Below are 17,893 nucleotides of genomic sequence, written 5' to 3'. Positions count from 1 at the left end.
ATCGAGGAGCCGAAAGCACGTCGCAAGGGCGTGCAACAGTAGCGCCCCGTGAGCAGGGTTCTTCGACAGACGCCCATCTCTGTCCATTGGTAGCTGAACAGCTGGTCTCGTCACGAACAAGAGGTCTGGGCTGTGATGTGCCTCACATCACGTCACTGCCAGGCGCCGCCCGTACACATTGCCGCTTGAGCCCTACCCTGCCCCGAGGGCGGGAAAAGGCGGGTGCGGAAGATTCTTCCTACCTCCCTGCGGCTCAGTGCATCTCCCCGCTGTCAGCATCGACCGGCCAAAGTCTTAATCTGCAGGGAACCGGAACGTGCCCTGGCTGGTCGTCTGAGCGCGACTTGACCACGTCGGCCCTCACAGGATGAGGACCGCCATACACATGCTGCGTGCACCTGTCGAAGATGTTGTTGCAGGGGGCAGTAGGGAGAGGTCCACTCCGTGCCTTGATGCGGCATTGCAACGCTGTAGGTCATCACCGCAGCATCTTCATGGTCGTGCAGTGACGACAGTGGAGCTGCCTGTGATGCTCGATGCATGTGTGCCCGTGCTCCTATATGACGGCGCAAACGAAGTGTTGTGTTAGACACGATGGATGGGGCGCGAGTGCGAGCGTTACGCAACTCGTCGCGAGCCAGCTCTTTGGTCCTGGAGATCATCTAGATCGGTATCGCTTATTCGGAATGCCGGCTTAGGGCCACGGAACGAAGCTAGACCAGACCAACAGGTAACACACATGATGGCCTTTGTCCTGCTTCCAGGGTCTTGGCGGGAGCGAGTGGAATAGTTCAGGTAGTACGAAGACCATAGTTCGTGCGCCGACTCCGATTCCACAATATCTCGAGGGAATAGCAGGCCTATCGACGGAGCGCCTGTGTCACGGCAGGTCACGCATTCGGCCTGTTGATTCTGGTCTCAAGCCGAATAATACATGCTACAGGATGAGTAGCATTCAGTCTTTGGAACGCGGCGGAGCGGCGTAGCTAGAGACATGAAGCTTTTGCCGTGGAGATTTGACTCTCAGGAGCTAGATGCGATATTGCGCTTCAGTCCATCTTGGCCCAAGGCTGCTTCAAGAACACCACGAGCCAACTCTCTGACCTAGGGGTGCATTCGGGTTGCTGCATCGACAGGTCATGGGATGAGGGGATAAGGGCCCGGAGAAGACAATGTTCTCGAACAGAGATGCGTCACGTCGAGTATTATCAGGCCTGATGAACCGCGAACCTAACAAAATCGAAGTGGATAGCGATCGAAATGACGAGACCCGGCCACTAACTCTCAGACAAACATGGCGCGGATAGTCGAATTGGGGTGCATTTCATCGACAGCCGGATGAGTTATCCGGACGCTTGACTGCAGGAGGCAAGGAATGTATCCGCCTAGGCCTTTCCTCTTCCCGTTTTATCTTCGACCCTGTGATCTTGGCAGATGGGAGACAGCCTGCCACACTGCACAGCCTTAGCCATTGCTTTTGGTGAATATCAGTTGAGTACGGGGGGATCCGGGGGAGGTGCAAGCGCTCATGATCGTCGCCCACCGACGCCAGGCTCGGGCGGGCTGTAGTCAAAATCCACATGGACCCGGATCGACATTGTGGGGAGGGACGTGAGTCGGGGATAGAAAGCGAGCTTCGAGGCGTGTCGGTGTCCGCTGCAAGTAGGTAGTCAAGATGAGTATGGATAGGGACAAGGAGACATTGATTCCTATCTCCGCCTAGTCCTCCCGTGGTCCTGGTATCGGTCTCGATCTCTGTCATTGTCCTGGCCATCGCGTCGTCTATCGTACCGGTCATCCTTGCGCCGGGTATCGCGATAGCCAGATCTGTTACGATCTCGATCATCGTACCGTCGATCTTCGCGTCTTCTATCGTCGCGTCTTTGATCGTCGCGTCTCCGCGGGCTGCGGCTTCGGTTCAAAGGCCGGGATCCTTCACCATGTTGTCGGTCCTCTCGTCGATCGTCGCGCCGGTCATCACGTCCACTCTCGGCCGACGGAGCTTCTCCCTGTCCCCCTTGCCCTCGCTCGTGACGACCCTTCATCTCCTCGTCACCGTACACGAGGTTGTAATTGTCGCCGTGACGGGCATCGTCTTGATCACGGTACTGCCTCCTCTTCTCAAGCTCGTCGATGCCTCCCCAGCCTCCGCGAGATGCGTTCTTCTTGCGTTTCTTGTTGGTGTCGTTCCTCCACACATCGCTGAGCTTGCTCACGCTCTGCGAGAAATCCACGTGAATCCTTCGGTCGTCAATGAGGACGTCCTGCATCTTGAAGTAGGCAGCCTCGCACGACGCCTTGTCACCGTACTCGATGAAAGCGTACTGCAGGCTGTCGCCCGTCTTCTTGTCGCGAATGACCTCGCAGCTGAGAATGGTACCGAACCGCCCAAAGATGAGCTCGAGGTCGCCGTCCGTCGTGACGGGGTTGAGCTTGCAGACGAAGAGGATATTCTCGGGCGGCGCGACCTCGGCGAACGGCAGGTCGCCCATCATCTCGAGCGTCAGGGCCTGGGCGCGCGCCTCCCTGTCGCGGCGGCGCTTCTCAATGGCGTCCTCGCCGAGGGCGTCGTCCTCGTGCAGCGCCGCCTCGTCGGCGATGCGCACCGTCGCGAGCTGCGCCTTGGTGGGCGGCGGCGAGATGCTGGGCTCGCGCAGGCCCGGCGGGTCTGGGTACGGGTCGTCGAGGATGACTGTGTGCTTGATGCGGATGTCGATGAGCGGGTGGCCCTTGTCGTCGACGATGGCCTCATTGATCTTCTCCAGGACGTCGAACCCCTCGACGACCTTGCCGAAGATGGCCGCCTTGCCGTCGAGAAAGTCCGTCTCCTCGCCCAGCGTGACGATGAATTGCGAGGCCGCGAACCTTGTCTCGGGATCGGAATCGGATGGCGCCGTGGCCATACTGACGGTACCGCGTTCAAGATGCTTCAGCTTCGGATGGAATAACGCCGGGAATGTCTTCTGTTTGCTGTCGCCCGACAAGAGCCCCCAGATGGATGTGCCGCCATCGGACTCTTTCGACGTGGGACCCAATGGGTCACCGGTCTGGAAAGAGAAGGATTTTTGAATTGAGTGTATCGGAGAGAAGTTGTAGTACTTGGCTTTGCAGAGCTTCAAAAAGCTGCGTGGGAGCTGGTTAGCTGAGCATGAGCTGTCCGGGGCGGCGTGTTGGACGACTTACTTTTCGCAGAGCTTTGGTGCATAGTCAACCAGCAGGTCAATGACAATGTCCCCAGAGCTGGTCTCAAGGAGCACCGACATGGTGAGCTGCTGTCCTTGGATGTCTCTTTGTGCGTGGGGGATCCCAATGTATTGAAGATTAATGGATGGATAAGTGTGTTGCGACGGAAAGGCTCACGGCATGCCCAAGTTGTTCACCCAGCGTTCTAGAAGACTAGAGGCGCATGGGTTGAAGCTTCCTCCCAAGTCAAAGGATATGCTTAGTCATGCACTGTGACGTATGGCCAGTCAAGGCATGTCACTCGGAGAAATTGTGTGGGTCCGCAATCTATTTCACAGGAACCATATAATTTGACAGCCGGTACACAGCGACGATCAGTCTGAAGCTCGACAAGATCCCATGACCAGGTCACTAATAACCCCCGAATAGAGGTGATTTGAAGTTTTGTGCTAGTACTATGATAAAGGTCCTTGCAATCAAGGACACGAGAAGACAAAATCGACGGCTGTTGCGTCAGGGTATCATACATCGACCACGCCGGATCATGCATTCAAGCCATCCTGGCTCTATTCCTTTTGTTTCCTTTCCGAAGTGGTGTCCTCACAACGAATCCTGAACTCCGAAATGCCAATATCCTGGTGAGGATCCCACGCTGTATGAAAATGAAGATGCGTCTCCATGGCGGTAGTGAGCGCGAAAGTCAACGCGTGCCGCGCTATGGCGCGCTCTTCCTACGTCTCTCAGAGCGAAGCTCCTTCTCCGTGTCCATCAACCGGCATTGAACCCAGGTTCGGAAGGCGCCGTCGGCTTTGGCTTCATGACCGTTGAGCAACTCTGTGAGGGCACGCTTCATGCCCTCATTGACATCGAAGAGACGGCGCTCCTCCTCGGCGACTTGGTACAGGATTGATTCGTCGGCCAGGGGCTGCAGCGAGGTGCTGCTCCGGCGCGTTCGGGGAGGACCGGCAAGCGAAGATCGACGACTGTGACGCCTGCTAGAAGGATACTGGCCGAAAGGCGTACAGGAGCTACGGGTGGGCGATACAGCCGGCGACGATGTCAGCGAGGTGGTACTCGTCGAGAACATGGCTGTTGTTCGGATGATGTCCAAGTTTTGGCGGAGTTCTTCGTGTTGGTTGTGGAGGTCGAGATAGCGCTGCATGGCGAAGCTGGGAGCCGATGCGTCCATGATAGGCTCGTAGGGGTTTGAGGTGACTGGCGACGTGCCTTGGGCGTTGATGCGAAGGGTGAATGATGGATGTCGTTGGACTAATGACGAGCCCATTGAAAGCCCGTGTCGTGGTTACGGGTTGCTTTGTTTACTTATGACGTGCGGGAAGGGCAAGTGAAAACTTCGCAGGGCGTCGTCAGGGTCCACGTCGTGCGTCTCGTGAGTTCAGACTAGTCAAGTCTTTTGCCGAGAGAGGAATGTTTGGGCCACTGGTGATGCGCGTGGTTGAGGAAAGTGGGGGTACCGGGGTTTGTCAGGGAGATGTCGACTGGTGTTGAGACAGTCTGGCAGTGGATGGGGACGGGAAGATATATAAGTCAAAGAGGTTTCGGGCTTCGTCCTTGAGGCGAAAGAGGGTACCGAGGCGAAGGGTCGTAATGGGAGGTAGGCAGACGGAGCAGCGATAGCTCCTGTCAGCTTGAGCTCTAGGTGTGTCGATTTACGTGATGGAGGGTGGTGGCGGTGCGCTGTTCCCGCAGTCTCGGTCGTAGGCACACCTGGTGGTGTCGAGATGATTGTGATCCGGTGGGAGATGCAGGCAGGGTCAGGTTAAGACGCATGCATGAAGATCCAGTCTGGGAAGCCTTGGTATTGCAGAGACTGGCGTTGGTGGTTGCAGGATGGTGGTGGCAGGTTGGTGCAGGTTGATTGGTACGTGATTCTGATCGAGCGTGCGGCAGGTATGGGGGGTGTCAGGACGACCAGGCCTTGCGCGACAGCTGTGCGTTGCAATGGGGTGGAGAGGCAGTGGTTGGGGACGTTGGACGATTCCGGAGGGTCAAACAAATAAAAATAAAAAAGACACGGCACACAGAGTATATGAGTGGGAAATGGATCCTCGTGTCGTGTCGAACCGAAGTGTTCCTCTTCCAAGGTTTGGGATCAACCGTGCCGTTCAAGAAGATCCGTTCGATCAACTAGCGGAATGATGGCGCAATGTGCTGGGGCGTGATGATATCAAGATGGGCGAACAGAATGGGTCTCAATGTCGCATCGACCTCGTTCTCGACGTTCTGGCCAGGTCGGAGCGAGGGGGTAGGGGGGCAGCCAAGGGGGTCCGCCGATGTTGGAGATGGGTCGGATTGGATGGATACGAAAGGTATGGGGGGGACAATCAGGAGGAAGAGGGGAGGGGCTGCCGGACGTAGCTCCTGTGCCGCCCGGTAACCGCCTTCCCAGTTGATTTTAGTCGTTTGGCGTGGTGCAATTCGTCCAGCAATATGCGCTATCAAATCAAACTTAGTGCCCAGTCTGCGAGCCAGCCCAGCCAACACCAGTACGGTACAGATCCGGTACCCTCCTTGATGTACTTGGATATGTACAGTACAGAGAGGAATCAATTTGTGCTATCGACGGCGGCTCCCGATGGTATTCGTGCCGGCCGAGACAAGGATAGCACAACGAGAGGAGGGTGGCGATCGTAGTTGACGATAAGGCGTCAGCAGTGGATGGTTCCGGGCAAGCGCTAGTGGCAGCCTGTGGCGCTGATGGTCGTAGTCGTGGTGCTCGTCACCGCCGTGTGGCGATGGTCTTCTTATCGACGTCGAGCGTGCGTCCTGGGCGCCGTCAGGGGAGGCACCAGCAGCGGCCGCCTGGGTGCTCTGGATGGGGGCAGACGCAGGCACTGAGGATGCCCACGCTACGTCGCAGTGGTACATTGAACTTCTTTGATCGTTTCGTGAATGGGTCGCCAGGTTTGAAATGATGAATGGCAGGTCTGAAATTTTACGGAGATTATCTTCACCCAGGACACTCACCACCAAAGGCTGCCGGCGATTCTATTTAATTACCTCCTGTCCTTGTCGTCAATTTCCCAGAGGATGTGACGTACCATTGAAACAGCCTGCCTAAAGCCTGCCTTCCCCCTGCCAGCCGCCGTCTGTCAAGCCGCCCTGGCGCACTTGAACCCCTGTGGACCGGGGCGCTGGGCTGAGCCTCTGGGTCTCAAGCTTTCGCCCACGTTGTTTTTCCTTTTCGCAAATTCGTCACTGGCAAACCTAGAGTAGCCTCCACGTCCCCTGATCAGAGACACCCACAAATGCTTCTGGGAGCCAAGCCGGGGCGACGTCAACTGTGCGCTTGTGTACTGATGGGAACCCTGCCCGGCTTCGCTAGCAATGCTGCTTGTGATTGTGCCATTGATTGTGCGTAGTCAACGTAGTCACCTTATTACATGTAGGTGTCTAGGCGGAGACGAGGTTCCTCGGATCGTGTGATGGCACTTCTGGCACCCTTCACTCGTGATCCAAAAATCCACACCCCTTCAGCAATCCTGACATGGCTGCTGTGTTGGCAAGTCGACGTGATCGAACAATCGACGGTTCTGCCCCATTTGATGATCGCCCACGGCGCATGTGCCTACCGTCCATCCACGCAGTCGTCGGACGTACTCGGTAGACGTCTTGTTCTGTGTCGTACCTTGCAGGATCGTGGGCGATCACACGAGGGGGAGCAACAGGTGCAGCGGCCGCAGCGATGACTTCATTCCTCGTGCCGACCTCCCATTCGGCACTCTATCCGGAGGGCACCACCCGTTGCGCTGTGCATCCCAACCCTTAAAGTGTTTGACGTGTTCGGCCTGTCTTTCGAATTGGTCGACATTGGCATGCGTGGGAGTGCACCCTCCAAGCTTCCTTCAGACCCTGGAACATTACGACACCACAGGAACAACCTATCTCTCACCTCGCACCTCTTTGGAGGAATCCTACCCGGCGACCAGTAAACAATTGTCTCCTTGACCTGGCGTGGACTCCGGTGAGAAAAGGAGCTCCCTTGTCCTGGCTTACCCCAGGCTTCTATTCGGAAAAGAACCTCCGGCCAATGATCGGTTTGGATCGAGAGCTTCTGGAACACTGCGACGTCCCATGTACACTTTTGCTCTCTGAGAGCTCGTCATGAGCCACATCAGAATGCATCAGAATGCAAGGATGGGAAAGCACACGCCACACCCTTTGACACATCCATCTCCATCTGGGGAATGAGCCACGCTTCTGCCACAGTCCTCGTCGCCGAGAGCGTTGCCCGTCTTTGACTTGCCACCACATCAACACCACCATGACATCTCCTAGTTTCGTGACAGATGTAAAACTACTACCGTCTTTGTCCGAATCCTCCCTGAAACCCCTGAAAACCCCCTTGCGACGGACCCTTTCCTCCGTCAACTGCTGCGTGTGTGTGGCTTGTCTGACGTAGCACCTCGAATGATGTCTGCCCCTCCTACAACTTTGATGGCCGCTGGCATTCTTGACCTCGCCAGTCCTGCCTGCTCTAGCAACCCCAGTAGCCGCACACCCACACACCAAAGTGCCAGCAAACGCGAGCTGCGAAACCCATCCGACCAGATCCATGCGCTCGACCCTCACAGCGACAGAGTTATCTCACCAGTTCCCACCAGTTGATCACCTGTACACAGTGTCATTCGTCGGACGAGGCCAGTTGTATCCTGCCACCCCTTCTCCGGCAAAAAGCCCTTACGCAAGTCGTCGCCCGCCCCCGCCGCCGCGGGGAGGTTCCGTAGGTGCCGGCGGATCAGGCAGCGCCCATCCCCAGATACGCCAGCCAGCCCTCAGTGCGACTCCCCGTGGGCAATTGACTTTGGGTCATTGCAGCATCTTTCCAGGTTGGAACCAGCGATTGGGCTCGATGCAAACCTTGATGTGGGAGATCGCCATGGGCGCTTGCCTCGAAGCGGCAGCCACGTAGCTGACTCTCTTGTACATCCCAAGTCTCCAGAGGTGCACCCTTTCGTTCTCGCGGCTAAGCTATCTTGATTGAACCACCAGCCCCCGAGTGGTATGGATCTTGGATCACTTGGCTGTCGAGGTTGCTATCACGCGACTGGTTTGTGCTCACCCAGAGGATGGTCTCGGACAGGCTTCTTTGCAAAATGTACCCTTCGGACCGATCGAGGTGAGAGGTTGCTTTGCATGAAAATGGAGAGTCCGGGGAGTTTCACCGGGGCGTAATACGTTTCTTCCGTTTGCGACCTCAGAGACAAATCCCTTACATCGGACGGACCTCCCATTGGCAGCCCCCCAGACAAGAAAGGCTGCACCACTCAGTAATGCATGGGCATCAGTCATGGCAACACCAACAGCGTATCAAGAGTTTCCATCAGTCAAACTGGAGCGCTGACAACGTAACTGAACCGACGCTTGATGCCTCTGCAGCCGCAAAGCCATGACCTATGACACCGCGCGGCCTCCCCCATCAGTGGTATGATGGTCGCGCCGGGCGAGGTGCTAAGACGACCCGAGCTTGTAAACTCTTGAATGCTACGTAATTGAGACGGGACCAGCGGTCTTACGTTGATGGACTGATGATCGACACCTTGGCAGAGAGGCATCCTACTCTATCCCCACATCAGCTGTAGGACCCTTACACGTCCACCTGGATGGGGCAGACTTTCGGCCGAGCTGATTTTGAAGGGACCGCCTGCCCTGAAGGCCAGGCCTGGAGTGGGCGCTCGCCATAAGACTTGTGTGTGGCGTAGGAGGCCATGGGCGGCGGATAAGATCCGGAGCGTCTTGTTGGGTCACCTTAAGTGTCCGGATATGCGGCTGATAGGGACAACCCACCCAACCATCGGCGCTGTCTGCATCTTATCTGATGATGACAGTCGACTTGAGCTGGCGCGAGCGTGATGAAGGGTTTGCCAAGTTTAGCGTTTCAGTGAAGTTCAATGAACTTGCAGATTCCGGTCTTGCGACTTGGCTAACTTGTCATTCCCGTCTGTAGGTCCAGGCCATCCGAGACAAGGGGTGGTGTTGCCAACGTCAAATGGAGAGACTACAACGATACTTCAAAAGGTAGTCTCCCGAGGTATACTCCTCGTGGGTTCAACATGGTCCGTGGTGCGCATCAGATGGCAAGTTGGCAAATGGCTGAAGCGAACATGACATAAGGGTGACGAACTATAGATTAATCGTTGCAAATAGCTCTTAAAGTAATGGCATATGGCGAATTACTAAAAACAAGTTATCTGTAAGTATGCCGAGGTAGGAGCAAACGTTCCCACCATTGGCCTTGCGTCTCTTTCAAGGCTCTGTCCGTCTCAGAGAGGGGACTGGGAACTGGTGCATTTGAGTAGTGATATTGACGCTTGCTGTAAAATCGCCTGGTATTGTCATGATTTTCGTATCCTACAAATTCGAATAGGCACAGCATCGCTGTAGAACGGGCCGGCCTGCTTGGCTTCCGGGGCTATCGGGAAGGACAGCTCATTCAACTCCATCCCTGCATCACGGCAACGACTTTGAAAAGCATTGAAAGTGGCCTCGTTGCGTTCCGTTGCCGAGATGAGGACCTCGACCTGAGGAAACATGCCGAAAAGCTCCTCGATAGTCCCGATCAACGGTGGTATGATGCTCTGATCGTACGTAATGTCTGCCCCGAAGACAACATCGATAGGCATGCCTTGGTTCCATTGTTGGTCCTCGGTGCCGACAAGTGCGTGACCCCATTTAAGATCCATCGGAGTGATTATCGGGCTGTCTTGCAAGTCGTTTAGGAAGAAAGACTCTGGCAAGTTGTTGATGACATCGTCGGACCCGTCAGAGGCAATAACCTGTGCCGCACAGAGGTGCTTCGCACATAAAATGGCCAGATAGCCGGTACCAGCGCCGAGCTCAAGTACACGCTTGCCGCGGATTAGTTCTGGGTTGACGCAAAAATACTGGCCCAGATGAAGCGCTGCCTCCCACGTACGAAGGCCGGTAGTGCCAGAGGCCGAGATCAAAGATCGGGCCTCCAGAAGTGTGATTTCCGAATTTGCAGCCTCTTGTAAAGTCGTCGTTTGTGTGAGCTCGGACAGATGATATGTCACATAGGATTTTTGCTGGGCGCCAAATGTCTCTGGAGGAATGGGAGAGGCGAGCAGTTCCGCAAGTACATCCATGAGATCCTCGGAGACGCCCTGATACCTCATTAGACTACAGCAGGGAACGTTGGATGGTTGCCAGGCACATACATGGGTGTCCCAATCCTCAATGCTGGATTCAACCCTCTGCACCAATTCTTTCAGGACTCTGAGCTGGTACCTGACAGGCGGAGAGTAGCTAGAGCCGTCAGGAGAGAACAGTTGCTCGTGTATGGCTTTCTGTGTGCTCTCCTGGCGCAGGACTGGTCCTTCTGGGTAATCAAGATCTCGCTCTAGTTGCAAGAATTGACGACAGAATCGATTGACCTGGGCCTGGGACAGCACACGCGTGTCTTCCATCGTGAGAGTCTCGCAAAATGCAACACCGCAAACACGGTTGATTACTTGAGTTGGTGTAGCAATTATAAATGTGGATATGGCTTCGGGTGAGTGTAGAAGCTCCCAGCTACTGAAAGGGCACTTGCGCCTGGCCAGTAAGGGTTTATCGGTGATGGCGAAACCTCCAAACCACCAAAGTCTCCTCTGAGTGCCAGGAGGTTTCCTGGGAAGTAATTCACGGGCTTGATTGCTTGAGTCGCAGCAGCTTGATTCTACTGTGCTCCACGGCATTGACTGTTAGCGGCCGTGATCATGGTAGTGACCGCCATCGGTGAAGTTGAGCCACAGTGCGAGACGCGAAGGAAGACTAGACCCATATCACGTGATCAGACCACACCAGCCGACAGCCTGAGCCCCAAGGCAGCACAGATTCCTAGGGCTTGCCTGCCCACGGCTAAGCGAACCAGTAGGCCGCCCCTCCGCGAATTTTCATTCTCGCCGCCCCATCACAATATCTCGACAACCTCGAACGACTGACCCAACAGGCACCTGTCTCCTCGCCAATCCTCACGAGACATCAACACCCATCAGTCGCAAAGATGGCGGATTCCGACGCCCCCGTCACGCTGCGTACGCGCAAGTTCATCCGCAACCCCCTGCTTGGCCGCAAGCAGATGGTCGTGTGAGTTTTTACCCTCCAGACATCCCACAGCCTTTTGCGCAAGTTGCCCCGTGTATCCTCCCCTCTCAATCCGAGAAGGCCACGACGATGCAGAAAAGAAACCGACCTCCCGACAACGATCGCCACACGATCACGCTCGAGGCCGACCGATTTCTCATCGATACTCGAACCGCGAACGGACAAGGGAAAAGGAAAAAAAAAAGAGAGGAATAACAACACACACACACACAAACCAAACAACTCGTGGCTGTCCGACTGCCTGAGCGTGCCTTCTTGGATGAGATACTTGGGATACGCGGAGTGCGAGGACATGTGATCCAACAGAACAAAATATGCTGACCTAGCGTGTGTGTTCCAGTGACATCCTCCACCCTGGCCGTGCCAACATCTCCAAGGAGGAGCTCCGCGAGAAGCTCGGCTCCATGTACAAGGCCGTCAAGGACCAGATTTCCGTCTTCGGTCTGCGCACCCAGTTCGGTGGCGGCAAGACCACCGGCTTCGCCCTCGTCTACGACTCTCCCGAGGCCATGAAGAAGTTCGAGCCCCGCTACCGCCTCATCCGCGTCGGCCTCGCCACCAAGATCGAGAAGGCCAGCAGGCAGCAGCGTACGTCCTCACCACCACCGTCATCGCCGTCATCATCGTATAGCGAGACGACGACGACAATGGCGGGCCCCACAAGCGCACGTCAGCCAGCTAACATGTTCCAACAGGCAAGCAGCGCAAGAACCGCCAGAAGACGCTGCGCGGTACCGCGAAGGTCAAGGGTGCCAAGAAGAAGAAGGAGACTTAAACGGGTCGCGACCCCAGGGCGACAACCGATACCCACCCGGCCGGGCCTCCTTTTCGACCGATGGAGAAAAGAGATCGAAGGGTCCCGCGGCGCGCCCTCTGCCCGGCCGGAGCGGAGCGGATTGGGGGAGGAAGTCCCGAGGGCCAGAGATTCTTTGGGGCTTCCTTCCTCTGGCGGGTCTTTTGTGCATTACGTACGGGCTCGTTGCATCGCTCGGCACTTTTTCTCGCGTGTCGATAAAAATTGGCTCTTTAGAGTACGAGGCGAAATCGGAAGGGAATGGGTTCATGATTCTCTCAATACAATGCATCCAAATTGATCTATTTGACTGAAGGTGATTCTGTGTGAGGTTGTGACCGAGCACGTACTGTGCCAGGCTCAACAACGGTATCAAGACACTCGCGCTGGCCGCCAGAAGACATGCCAGTGTCGTTCAACCCTGGGATCGATCGTAACCATGCGCTCGTCGCGATTGTGATAGTGATTGACAGGTGGATGGAGTGTCTTGACCGTGCCTCCTAGTTAGTAGAAGTCTGCTATGCTGTCCTAAGAATACAAACTCCGGTACACCTCTGCTAAATACCTATCCACTTGCAGCCCATGCAGAACGCCAATGCCAGCGTAACCAACAATCAAAATTCGAAGCCATAAGCCTATGATTCCAGGTCGTCACTCCTTTGCCCTCTTTGACGGCCTCAATGAATCGTCAGGAAGACCACTCCTCTTAGTGCCCGGCAAACTACCCGTCCTGATGTCGTTGTCGTCCTGACTCACTCTCCTATGAGGGTACTCATTCTTCAAGCCTTCGAACGCCCCAGCAGTCAGTCGGTCACCCGTGCTGAAGAACGGATGCTGCAGCGCCTTAGCGGCCGTAAGTCGTTCCAGAGGGTCATACTCCAACAGACTCGAGAGAAGTTTGAAGCCTTCAACGCCAAGAGACACAAGGGGTCCGGACGATTGCGACGCCTGCGATGCATTGCTCGCAGCACCTTGGCTGACTGTACTCCAATACCACTTTTCAAGGTTGGAGCCCTGTGGCAGACTTTGATGATGGCTCCGGTGGTGATGGTGTGCAGAGGACATGGGTGGCTGCAGCGTCGCGAGCTGGGCGTACTCTGGCATGGAAGATAATAGCGGCCAGCGCTCTTTGGTTGGCAGACCCATGATGTCTACAATCTTTTGCATCTGATTCCGTTGGAACGGAACAGTCTTCTTGCTGTCCATCTTGGCCTCCTCCCCCTTGAAGATGGGACGCAGGGACAACAGTTCTGCAAAGATGCAGCCAACAGCCCACATGTCAATGGCAGGCGTGTAATGCCTGGAACCTAGGATGAGCTCGGGAGCGCGATACCATATAGTGACGACGACCTTATCACCGCTGAAGAGTGAGTGCAAGGGCTTGTCAAAGCGACGGGCAAGGCCCAGATCGCCAACCTTGACCTCCCCAGCCGAAGTGACCATGATGTTGGCGGGCTTCAGATCGCGATGCAGAACCCAGTTGGAGTGGATGTACTGGCAACCGTTCAGCAGCTGGAACATGATGCTTTTGACGGTCTGCGAAGGAATTGGGTGCCGAGGCTGTTGTGTGTGGTGGTGGATAATTTGGAGAAGATCGTGCTCCGCATATTCAAACACCATGAAAATGCACTTGTCCTCCAGGATGATCTCGACGAGTCTGATAACGTTGGGGTGTTTCAACTCGCTGCAAAGCGACATCTCGCGGATGGCACTCTGAGAAATGCCCGTGTACGAGATTTGCTCGCCCTCCTTATCGGGTTTGAACTTCTTGATAGCAAACTCGCCCTTCTGGCCTTGCCGGCCAACGGCCTTGTAGACACGGCCATATGTTCCGCTGCTAATGAAGCCAATGACCTTGTACCTCTCTATGACGCGTACCTTGGACTGGTAGGCAACATGTCCGGTACCTCGATCTGTTGGATCTATAACACATTGTCAGCCCCTGACGTAGTGTAACACATGATGACGTGAGAGTAAGGATGTAGGTCATGTACAGGAACTGTGAAGCCCGCCGTATCCGACGCCTCTCCACATGGCTGAGGATTCAAGGAGGTGAGAGACAAGTGGCCGCTTGCACTCGCAGATAAAGACAAATATCAAAGCAGCCTGCCCATTTGATGATGCGGATCTTATGAAGAAGAAACTGGTGAGACGAGACTGTAATATCCGAGATTCCCCTTCGATAGGGTGGCGTGGTGTGGTACACTATGGAGAACCGGCCAAAGGCTCACACCGCCGGATGTCGGGTACGTTCGAGTGCGTCGAGTATCCCGACTGTGGCATGGGCCAAAACAATCCCAGGAAGATGAAAGACTCGAAACGCACACGAGGGGGGGGAGTGAAAGCGCTCATATGAGTGCAGCGTGCATGTAGGTCGGTAGAGCGCGCCAAAAAAGCAATGCCCGACAGCAGGGGTTCGAGGGGTTGGAAGGCAGAATGCGAGAGCCGACCTGTTGTGGCTAAGCTGCCCGACCTGACCTGGTCTTGAATGGAATTGATCCAAAAAATCGACGAAGTGGATGGATGCAGTCCTTTTCCCCACGCTCAGGCGACCCAAAGACAAGTGGCGTCTCTCGCAAGCCGGTGGAGCATCGATGGGGGGGACCAGTTACGGGCTGGAACATGCACAAGCACAAACGAACATGCGCACTCGCAGGCTGGTTGCAGGTAGCAGAGGCCGGGGCAGTCACCGGGTAGCTACCCGGGGGGCTGGAAAAATAACGAAGGGGGATAGATCAGATGTATGTGTGCGTGTGTGTTTGTGCGTACGTGCGTTGTGGATGGATGAATGAAAGAGTGTGGATTGCGCCCCCTCATGATCGGCTCGCACGATGTGGACAGAAGTGGATAAGTCCGGAGTCAGGTCAAGAGAAGGATGAGCATGGGACATGGAACATGGGGCATGAATGCATATGTCCCGATTGGCATGGAAGACAAACAAACGAGCAAGATGGGAAGGGGATGGAAAATGATGCCAAGTTGGTAGAGACTGTGGTGATGAGGGGACGGACGAGAGCTGTGCCATGCCACGAATACACCAGAAGAGAAAGCGCATATGCAACGTACCTTCAAAAGCTGCTTGCACACTCCTCTTCAGATTGCCGGTTCTGATCCCTGACACTGAAGAGGGACCCGAAGCGGCGGATGGCGGATTCGTCAGACTCATCGTCTCCGCTCAATCTGTCGTGGATCTGTTCAGATTCCTTTGCCCCCTCATTCGGTTTGTCCGGGTTTTGGTGGCTCGTTGGCTCAGTGGCTCTCCGATTAACTGGCTCGGTCGGTCGCTTGGCTCGGCTCCCCAACGCCAGAGTGACTCGCTGTTTCTCCGTCCGAATCCCGATAGATGGTTCAGGCAAGCAGGACGCCGGCTGAGTGCGACAACCGAACTACCGGTTTGGTGGGGTAGGCCGATGAAGGTGAAGGGAATGCCGCTGGATCATTTAGCAACAACCTGTCGCGGGTAGAAGGCCGCGTAGGCCCGTCGGTCGTTCGGTCGGTTTGTCGGTTTGTCGATCCAAGCAGGATCAAGCAACGTGCGAACGGACGGACAGACGCGTGAGCCTTGTTTGCTAATGGCCAATCGGCAATGAGTCGCGTAGTTTTGCTTCCTGCTGATGATGTTCGAAGGTAGGGCGCAAGTCGTTTGGAGACCTGACGGGCGTTGGGGGTGATGGCAAACAATTGTCTCCTTGCCCCGAGAGGGGGGGGGGGGGGGCTTGAAGTGACACGGCAGCTGCGGTGGCGGCCCAGTGCAGTCGCGTTGTGTGGTTGTGATGCACTACTGGCTAAAATGGACGCCGGAGAATGGTTGAGGATGCGCCAACAGTTGAGACTGAGTATATCTGACACACGTCGTCAACCGCCTGTATATTGTGATGAGGATATGGAAGAGTAGGTAGGTGGCCTTGGTGTTTGCTGTCTGGCGAAAATGACACGGAAGCGACTGGTGAGAGGCCACTGGGCGGATGGTCTGCACCTGAGCTAACGGCATGGCACCTTCCCGTCTTCCCTTCCCTAAGGTAGGTAGGTAGTCAGACCTCGACTGCCTGTGGTAGGTGAGATGCACGCGTGTCACACCGAACGGGGCTGCGCCACCACGGTGCGGATATTATCTCCTCCGACACAGTACACTCGCGGCCAATGCAGCCTCAGCACGGTTCCTGTGTCTTACCTGGCTGGGTAGGCGGATAGCTAGCATTATACCCATGTGGACAGTTCAGATCGGATGGAGAACCAAGTCGATTCAACTTTTTTGTTTCATCATGCTCTGCTTCTAATCGTGGCTAGAAAAAATCAAACCCCTTACGACCTATCACCCTGTGAGACCACTTATCGAGGACCAAGCTTCTCAAGCACCCGCGGGCCCTGCTCGTCCCACTCAGCCTTGGTCACCCACATGCTCTCCTTGTCCGCCATGATGTTGGCCAGCACGGCACCTCCCAGGAAGACCATGTGCCTTCGGCGCGGCGGGTCCTCTATCCGGACCTTGAACTTGCTTAACCGCTCAGGGTTACCGCCCAGGACGCGCGTGAGCCACAGCTGCTTCAACTCTTTTTCCAAACGTGACGGAAGACCAGGGTACATGCTGCTACCGCCCGACAGGACGATGGCCTTGAATAGCGACGAACGCACGTCGACATCGGCCGCCTGGATCGTGTTGAACAGGAACTCAGCCATGCCCGGCTGCTCGCAGTCGACGAGGTGCGGCTGGAACAGACACTCGGGTGCCTCGAAGCGCTCGCTGCCGACGCGGATCACGCGACCGTCCGGTAGCGTGTAGCTCTCCACGAGCGTCGTAGTATCCTCGCTCAGCCGCTTGTCGAGCTCCAGGTCGTACGAGACATAGCAGAGCTTCTCCTTGATCTGGCGCACAGTCTCAAAGTCGGCCGTTCGGTTGAGCGCGTATCCGCGGCGGAGCAGCAGCGCGATGAGGTTGCGCGTGACATCGCGGCCCGCCACGTCCAGTCGCCGCGTCAGGTGGTTCAGTACCACGGATTCGTACACGGGCACAATATGGGTGACGCCGTCACCCGAATCGACGACAACGCCAGAGCTGAGGCCTGCGTCTGTTAGTCTTCCGCGTGCGCCTTCCAAGCTCCATTCCAGAACGTACCCTGAGCGTAGAGCGCCAGCACGGCCTGGATCGCAACGTAGACGCCGCCGAAGCCGTACCGGTCGAACATGACCTCGCACATTTGCTCGCGGTTCCTCAGAGGGTTCATGGGAGGCTCTGTGAGGAGGATCTTGCGGCCGCGCGGGTCGACCTTCATCTTCTCGAAAAAGGTGTAGTCCCAGAGGTGCTGCATGTCATCCCACTTCTTCACAATGCCATTCTCCATCGGGTAGCTGATCTGAAGCATGGTGCGCGCCGCGGCCGCTTCGTCGCCGCACATAATGTCCTTGATGGCCAAGTCATTGTCGCCCTTTTCCTCCGTTCGCAGGATCGGCCGTCCGACCATCGATGGGTATTGGAACTCGGGAAAGTTCTGCGCGGCATAGCCGACCTTGAGGAAGCCGGTTCCTCCGTCGAGGACTACGTGACGTCGTTAGCTAGGTTCGGGGTCGGCGGCAGCCAAAGCAGGCGGAGCGGCAGCGGACGGCCAAAGGATACATACCAATTGGTGCCTCCGCCATCTTGAAGTGTGTTCGCGAGAGCTGCGAATAGCCTGCAGGTGGAGGGAGAAAGTCGATGTCGGATCGCACGGGCTCTGGAAGCTTGCCAACACACGAGGAGGGATTGGGAGATCAGGAGTGGCGGGTGATGCTACGTAAGGCAGGCGTTGTCGGTGG

The 17,893-nt window shown here is 56.0% G+C and overlaps 6 protein-coding genes across 6 annotated transcripts; 1 reads left to right on the top strand and 5 right to left on the bottom strand.

Moving 5' to 3' along the window:
* Positions 1-1,709: 1,709 nt before the first annotated feature.
* VDBG_02138 (peptidyl-prolyl cis-trans isomerase cyp6) lies at positions 1,710-3,263 on the bottom strand (the record flags this gene model as incomplete). Its single annotated transcript, XM_003007904.1, has 2 exons — positions 1,710-3,123; positions 3,184-3,263. 2 exons carry the CDS (start codon positions 3,261-3,263, stop codon positions 1,710-1,712), a joined length of 1,494 nt encoding a protein of 497 aa, XP_003007950.1.
* Positions 3,264-3,609: 346 nt separating this feature from the next.
* VDBG_02137 (hypothetical protein) lies at positions 3,610-5,044 on the bottom strand (the record flags this gene model as incomplete). Its single annotated transcript, XM_003007903.1, has 1 exon — positions 3,610-5,044. One exon carries the CDS (start codon positions 4,466-4,468, stop codon positions 3,899-3,901), a length of 570 nt encoding a protein of 189 aa, XP_003007949.1.
* Positions 5,045-9,053: 4,009 nt separating this feature from the next.
* On the bottom strand, positions 9,054-10,691 carry VDBG_02136 (FAM86A; the record flags this gene model as incomplete). Its single annotated transcript, XM_003007902.1, has 2 exons — positions 9,054-10,328; positions 10,383-10,691. 2 exons carry the CDS (start codon positions 10,629-10,631, stop codon positions 9,540-9,542), a joined length of 1,038 nt encoding a protein of 345 aa, XP_003007948.1.
* Positions 10,692-11,131: 440 nt separating this feature from the next.
* VDBG_02135 (40S ribosomal protein S24) lies at positions 11,132-12,180 on the top strand (the record flags this gene model as incomplete). Its single annotated transcript, XM_003007901.1, has 3 exons — positions 11,132-11,292; positions 11,651-11,898; positions 12,006-12,180. 3 exons carry the CDS (start codon positions 11,210-11,212, stop codon positions 12,083-12,085), a joined length of 411 nt encoding a protein of 136 aa, XP_003007947.1.
* A 379-nt stretch (positions 12,181-12,559) lies between these two features.
* On the bottom strand, positions 12,560-14,137 carry VDBG_02134 (meiotic mRNA stability protein kinase SSN3; the record flags this gene model as incomplete). Its single annotated transcript, XM_003007900.1, has 2 exons — positions 12,560-14,025; positions 14,098-14,137. 2 exons carry the CDS (start codon positions 14,135-14,137, stop codon positions 12,755-12,757), a joined length of 1,311 nt encoding a protein of 436 aa, XP_003007946.1.
* Positions 14,138-16,351: 2,214 nt separating this feature from the next.
* On the bottom strand, positions 16,352-17,737 carry VDBG_02133 (actin; the record flags this gene model as incomplete). The annotated part of the gene is made up of 3 exons (XM_003007899.1): positions 16,352-17,163; positions 17,217-17,636; positions 17,719-17,737. The coding sequence occupies 3 exons, from the start codon at positions 17,735-17,737 to the stop codon at positions 16,433-16,435; spliced, it is 1,170 nt and encodes a 389-aa protein (XP_003007945.1).
* Between the last annotated feature and the right edge of the window lie 156 nt (positions 17,738-17,893).

This window comes from Verticillium alfalfae, genomic scaffold (assembly GCF_000150825.1).
Source record: "Verticillium alfalfae VaMs.102 supercont1.2 genomic scaffold, whole genome shotgun sequence".
Classification (NCBI taxonomy): domain Eukaryota; kingdom Fungi; phylum Ascomycota; class Sordariomycetes; order Glomerellales; family Plectosphaerellaceae; genus Verticillium; species Verticillium alfalfae.
The sequence above is the reverse complement of the archived record's forward strand: the minus strand, read 5'-3'. Positions and strand labels throughout refer to the sequence as shown.